We start from the raw sequence: 6,000 nt of genomic DNA, 5'->3' as shown, positions 1-6,000 counted from the left end.
TAACTTCTACGTCAAATGCTCACACCACAATCAGCAAAATATGATGTCTCGCTTGAAGCATGGATAGAAATGTATACTGATGAACTCAGGAAAGGTAATACTTCCTTCTCTTTGTCATTATGTTGTGGATGGTGCCTTGAAGCTTCTCTAACATTCCAAATGCAAGTACTTTAGTGAACATAGACAAATAAATGACATGCATGTTTGGATACAAGTATCCACTGATGACTTGTTAAAATACAATGATTCGCTGTGGTTTTCTTTTTATCTAATGACATAGATATTCTAGTATCATACTTAATCATGTAGTCTTCAATACCTGACCTCAAAAATAATAAATTTCAGGAATTTAAATCCACAGAATAGTATTAACTTACAGAGCAAGTATAGACCTTGAGGCTGAAATAATTGCATCAAAAGTATTAGGTTTTATATTATTTTTTTTCCTCTTATTCAGTTAGATCAAAGCTAACGGCCATCTCTGTAGCTATTATCTGTATAATTTATCATTTTTATTTAATCATATTTCATTTTCCCCCTTGCCTATTTCCATTAATGTTTGGGTAACATTAGGTTAAGAGGATAAAATACAGGAACCAGTGTGTTGGCTTAGTGCTAAATCCTCACCTTGCACGCACAGGAATCCCATATGGATGCTGGTTCATGTCCCAGCTGTTCCACTTCCCTTCTAGCTCCCTGCCTGTGGCCTGGGAAAACAGTAGAGGATGGCCCAAAGCCTTGGGATCTTGTGCCTTCGTGGGAAACCTGGAAGAGCTCCTGGATCCTGGCTTCGGATTAGAGCAGCTCTAGCCTTTACAGTCACGTGAGTAGTGAGCCAGCGCATGGAAGATCTTTCTGTGTCTTCTTCTCTCTGTGGATCTGCCATTCTAATAGAAATACGCAGATTTTAAGCAAACAAAAAAGATTCAAAAAAGGTAAATTGATTTATCAAAAGCAAAACTTGAAGGTGATGTCAATGTTACAAACATGTTCTCCCTAAGAAAGACAGGAGAAAATTGCAGGAAAATTCACAAGGTGTTTTTCAATGGGATGGTTGCACACTTTTGCTAAAATATTTAGATATCATTTAACATGGAATAAGACATGGGAAAGCTGATTGCCTAACTTCCAAATAACCAAAGAAACATTAAGTCTCCAGACAGTTGTGTTTTCCCTAGGAACACATGTAGCTTCGGAATCTCTTCATAGCATTTCTCATCTCTTTATTTCTCAGAGTATAAATGATCGGATTTAGGAGAGGTGTGAACACAGAGTAAAACACAGCAAGAAATTTGTCAATCCAGGTGATGCTGAGTGGCCATACGTAAAGGAAGATGCAGGGCCCAAAGAAGAGCACCACCACAGTGATGTGGGCAGTGCAGGTAGAGAGGGCCTTGGATGCTCCAGTCTTAGAGCTTTTGCAGACGGTGAGAAGAATATATGTATAGGATATCAACAAAAGGACAAAGGAAGTAATGGCCACAAACCCACAGTTAACATTCATGAAAATGTTTAAACTACGGGTATCCATGCAGGCAAGCTTGATTACCAGTGGCCTGTCACAGAAAAAGCTATCTATTTCCTTGGGGCCACAGAAGGGTAACTGTACAATAAACACAATTTGACTGAGGGCATGCACAAAGCCAATGGTCCAGGCAGTCCCCACCAACCCAGTGCACCTTTGCAGGCTCATAATGGTAGTGTAATGGAGTGGTTTACAGATGGCCACATAGCGATCGTAGGCCATTACTACAAGAAGCACCATCTCAAGTGCAGCAATGCACTGGGCAAAGAAGATCTGGCACATGCAGCCTCCAAAGGAAATGGTCTTGTTCTTCTGCAGGAGGCCTGTGATCATCTTAGGAGTGGTGTTAGAAGAAAGCCACATGTCGACGAAGGACAGATTGGCCAGCAGGAAGTACATGGGATAGTGGAGATGAGGGTCAGTGATGATTAAGATCACAATGACAATATTTCCAGATACAATAATGATGTAAAGTGTGGAAAATATCACGAAGAGTAAAACCTGAATATTCAAGGAATGGAAGAGCCCCAGAAGTACAAATTCTGACACCGTGGACTGATTTCCATGATCCATTTGATTCAGTCGTGTCCTCTATAGTCACCTAGATATGACAGATTATCTGTTAGTGGGATGGCAAGGAAGCATTAATTTTTAGAGTGTAGTGTATACATCGAAAGTTAACATCTATCTAATGAGTGTAAAGATTAGCTGTAAACAGAAATTTTGAACAAATGAAAGCTCCTTTGCTCTTGATTCTTGGTACCCCAAGTATTAACTTACAATTGACTGTGACTGAATCTAAAAGAAGTCAAGCCTGAGATGAGCTTGCACTGTCCACTTCACAAAAACGAGATTAAGAAGCCAGGGCTGCGGGAACTATGCTTAAAAAAGATTGTAGTGTCCTGGAAATTAGTCCTCTCATACTAAGAACTCAGAAGCACTGATTGAGACAAACCAGAAGGAAAACTTTCCTACAGAAATTATACACATCTTTGCTGCAGACAAAGACATAGTTAATAGCCTCACAATTTACAAATAAATATATCCAATACAATAAAAAAGTTTTTTAATTGCTAAAGAAAATATAATGATACTACTCACAATATATTCATGTCTCTGTTTCCCAAGTGTAAGTGACTGAATTTTTAAAACAGCAATTACTCGCCCCCCAAGGTGAGGTTGAGTGGCTACACGGAGATGGTGATGTAGGAACCCAGGAGGAGCAGCACCACTGTGAAGTGGACCTTGTAAAAAGGAGGGGTGTTCGACTCATCTGTTTGGAAAACCTGCACAGTCTGAACTTTTTCTTAAAGCAGTTTTTCTTACCAATACTCAAAAGCTTCCAATGACTAATTCTGTACCCATTGAATAAGTGATAGAAAAGAAACTTGTAAAACAAGGACTCCAACTGCGCTTGGCATGAATTTGCTCATTCATAATATGTGCATTGCTATAGGAAAACTCACAAAGGAGTAATGTTTATCAGTTTTGCTTTTGCTAATATTTCATAATATCAGCAGACTGAATACACAAGGGAACTTCAAACAGAATTGAAATGTTTATGTTAATGGAAAAGTTTTGGAATGCACACATGATTCTTTTGTAATGTACCTTTTCTGTGAGTATTATGAAATTATATACTTATTCTATTATTTTTAAACCAATGTTTAGGAGAATTATAGGATAACCATAAATTTTTATTTGCAGATGCAGGCTGAGAACTTATTCTACTAGTGATCTGACCTTGTTATCCCAAGCTAACCCTATTTCTGTTTTTGTTCTGTTTTTTGTAAAATAGTACATTGAAATTGACAGATGGGAAGGTAAATCAAAACACACAAAAACCCATTTAGAACACAGTGAATCATAATATTGTTTTCTCCTGGATCAACTATGATTGATTTAAAAGAATAGTGTTTTTAAGTTCATTGGAGATAATAGTGTTCATCTGCATGATTGATCATCCAGTTATGTATGACACATTTTCTTTAAAACAGTTACTGGGAACGTTTCTCTAAATTAACATACACACACTCAGCCACCTTACAGAATGTATGATGCAAGGAGCAGGTTGTACTTGCTGTTTGTTTTCTAAGAAGTCAAAATAACTTTTCAATCTGTCTTCTCTCAAGTAAAGTTACCAATATGTAAATGGAACCTCAAGGAGGCCATAGAGCATTCTTTTAAAGAATCTTTGTAATTCTCACTTGTAACACAAAAACTATTCTCTTAGGAGTGTGAAGATGTGAAACAAACTTTTCATACCTTCTAAATGCAGTGACTTTCCATTTGTACTTTTCTCTTTAAATACCACTAAATTGTCTGAGTCCATCCCTATTTGTATTTTACTATGAGATGTATGTTCTCAGATAATTGAACAGATTTATTGAGATATTCATTTAATGAGGTAATGGGGAGAAAGTGCCCCACTTGCTCAAGCTACCTTCCTTTATTTTCAGGTATGTGTTTTACCCTCTTGAGCATATATTTATATTGTGACTTAGACATGTTCTTTCCCCAAAGAAACTCAGAATACAAAGAATATTTTTTAGCCAAAAGTAATGCAAAGTAAAAGCACAGGATTATCAGAATTAGTATTCTACTGTCTACTTGAAACTCATGCTAGTTTGAACTTGGGAAAATTCTATTACTCTTTCTTAACCTTGCGTTCCTCAGATATAAAGTAGAGAGAATCACAAACTGGAAACTCTGCTAATGAACTTCTATTTACTTACCTCATTTAATTAACTACCAATTTCCATTCCGTCTGTGAAATACGCTGATGATCAAAAACATTTTTTTTGTGATCATATTTGCATTGTATGAACGCTTTAATGAATTATTTTTGAACTTTGGAAATATGAATATGCAGATAGTTTCCTATAATATTATCAGTTCTTATTATTCATGTTTACTCTTCTTTTTTTCATCTCCATAGTTTATGTTTTATGCTCTCCTGCTGTGAAAGATTTTTATCTTAAATGAGAAGGCTTGTTTAATCAGAGATCACTTATTTCAGATGGCCACTAAACCCCATGTCTCCCAAGGTGGACCTGAACAAGTTTTTCAGACAGTATATTTTGGTGGTGATTGCCCTTGTGCTAATGATCATAGAAAATCCAGGAAGAATAGGACAGGAAGAAAAAAATCTCAGAATATTTTTTCTGAAAATGCCAAAACTTAAACTAGTCATTTTTAATTCCATGAAAAGTAGACATGTGTGAAATGTATCCATAGAAACATTGTAAGAATCATCTTAAAGAAGAGAATCAGAGAGGTGGAATGACTTACGAAGCACAAAGTTCTTTAAGATCAGATTCCCTTAGTCTGGTCCTGTGGTGTGTGCCTTAGATATGTCCTTTGCTGTGTAACTGTCCCTCAGCCTCACATATGTTCACAGCGTGGGGTGATCCCTTGGGTGAAATTATCCAACAGGACTGAACAGATATTGCTGAACAGAACAAGAATCATGGAAATAATTATCTTGGTCATCTCTTTGGGACTTCTTTGTTGTTAAGAATAATTCCAATCATTGCATCTTTTGGAAAACTGAATAGGAAAAGAGAATCTCATGTGAATTGTTCCAGCTCTAAACAAGTGGTTTTAAAAATATTTTTGATGCTAATACTAAAGATACAGCGTCTACAATTGTAATGCATTATCTGATTTTGAGTTACATAATGCAATCAATGAGTATTTCAGTTTTATTGGTAGAAGAAATTGTGTCCTGTTATTGATATAAAATCACCAAGGAGCCTCTGATATCGAGTGAATTTCCTCATGCATGCCTTGGCTGTCCAAGTAGCAGTAAATTAATTTATTGTCTTGTTTCAATATAATTTCTTTTTTAAAACTGATTTGTATTGTTCTCCATAATACAGTTTTGTAGGTGTAAGGATTCCCCTTTGCCCTGCCCTTTCTGTCTCCTTGTTTTCCCCTCCCACCATTTTCTCTCATATTATTACAGAAAATAATATTTCTGATTAACTGGGATTCTGGGTTTTAAATTATTAATATAACTTTAGACTTTAAGATAAGAGCACTGATGGGTATTTATAACATATTTACTATATGTTAATCTGTTCATTGTTTTCTGTACCGATTGTGCTAAAGACACTTGAAGAAGGATTCCCTTTTCTCCAAATCCTTACCATCACTTTCATAGTTTTGATAATAACCAATGTGATTGTAGTGAGGTGATATCTCATTTGACTTTTATTTGCATTTCCTTGATTGTTAGTGGATGATAGTGAATGATTTTTAAAATATCATTTTGGCCATGTGTTTGCCATCATTTGAGAGATTTTTTAAAATCTACTATTCATTTGTGCGTATTGCTTGGTGTGTGTATGTTTGCTATTGAGTTGCTTAAATTTTTTGTACATCAGTTATTAATCCTTTCTCGGGTATATACCAAGAAAACATCTTGTCCAACTGTATAGGTCTCCAGTCTGGTGAATAGCCATAACACAGAG

At 36.0% G+C, this 6,000-nt stretch overlaps 1 protein-coding gene across 1 annotated transcript; it reads right to left on the bottom strand.

Annotated features, from left to right (window-relative positions):
- Positions 1-1,174: 1,174 nt before the first annotated feature.
- On the bottom strand, positions 1,175-2,101 carry LOC121148362 (olfactory receptor 4K3-like). The gene has a single exon (XM_040968424.1). The coding sequence runs from the start codon at positions 2,096-2,098 to the stop codon at positions 1,175-1,177; it is 924 nt and encodes a 307-aa protein (XP_040824358.1). The 5' UTR covers positions 2,099-2,101.
- Positions 2,102-6,000: the final 3,899 nt, after the last annotated feature.

Source organism: Ochotona curzoniae, unplaced genomic scaffold, assembly GCF_017591425.1.
Source record: "Ochotona curzoniae isolate NIBS_2020 unplaced genomic scaffold, NIBS_Ocur_1.0 scaffold_4701, whole genome shotgun sequence".
NCBI lineage: Eukaryota > Metazoa > Chordata > Mammalia > Lagomorpha > Ochotonidae > Ochotona > Ochotona curzoniae.
The sequence above is the reverse complement of the archived record's forward strand: the minus strand, read 5'-3'. Positions and strand labels throughout refer to the sequence as shown.

Excerpts from the sequence above, each read along its gene's own strand:
- LOC121148362 (XM_040968424.1), bottom strand. The coding sequence starts at position 2,098 with ATGGATCATGGAAATCAGTCCACGGTGTCAGAATTTGTACTTCTGGGG.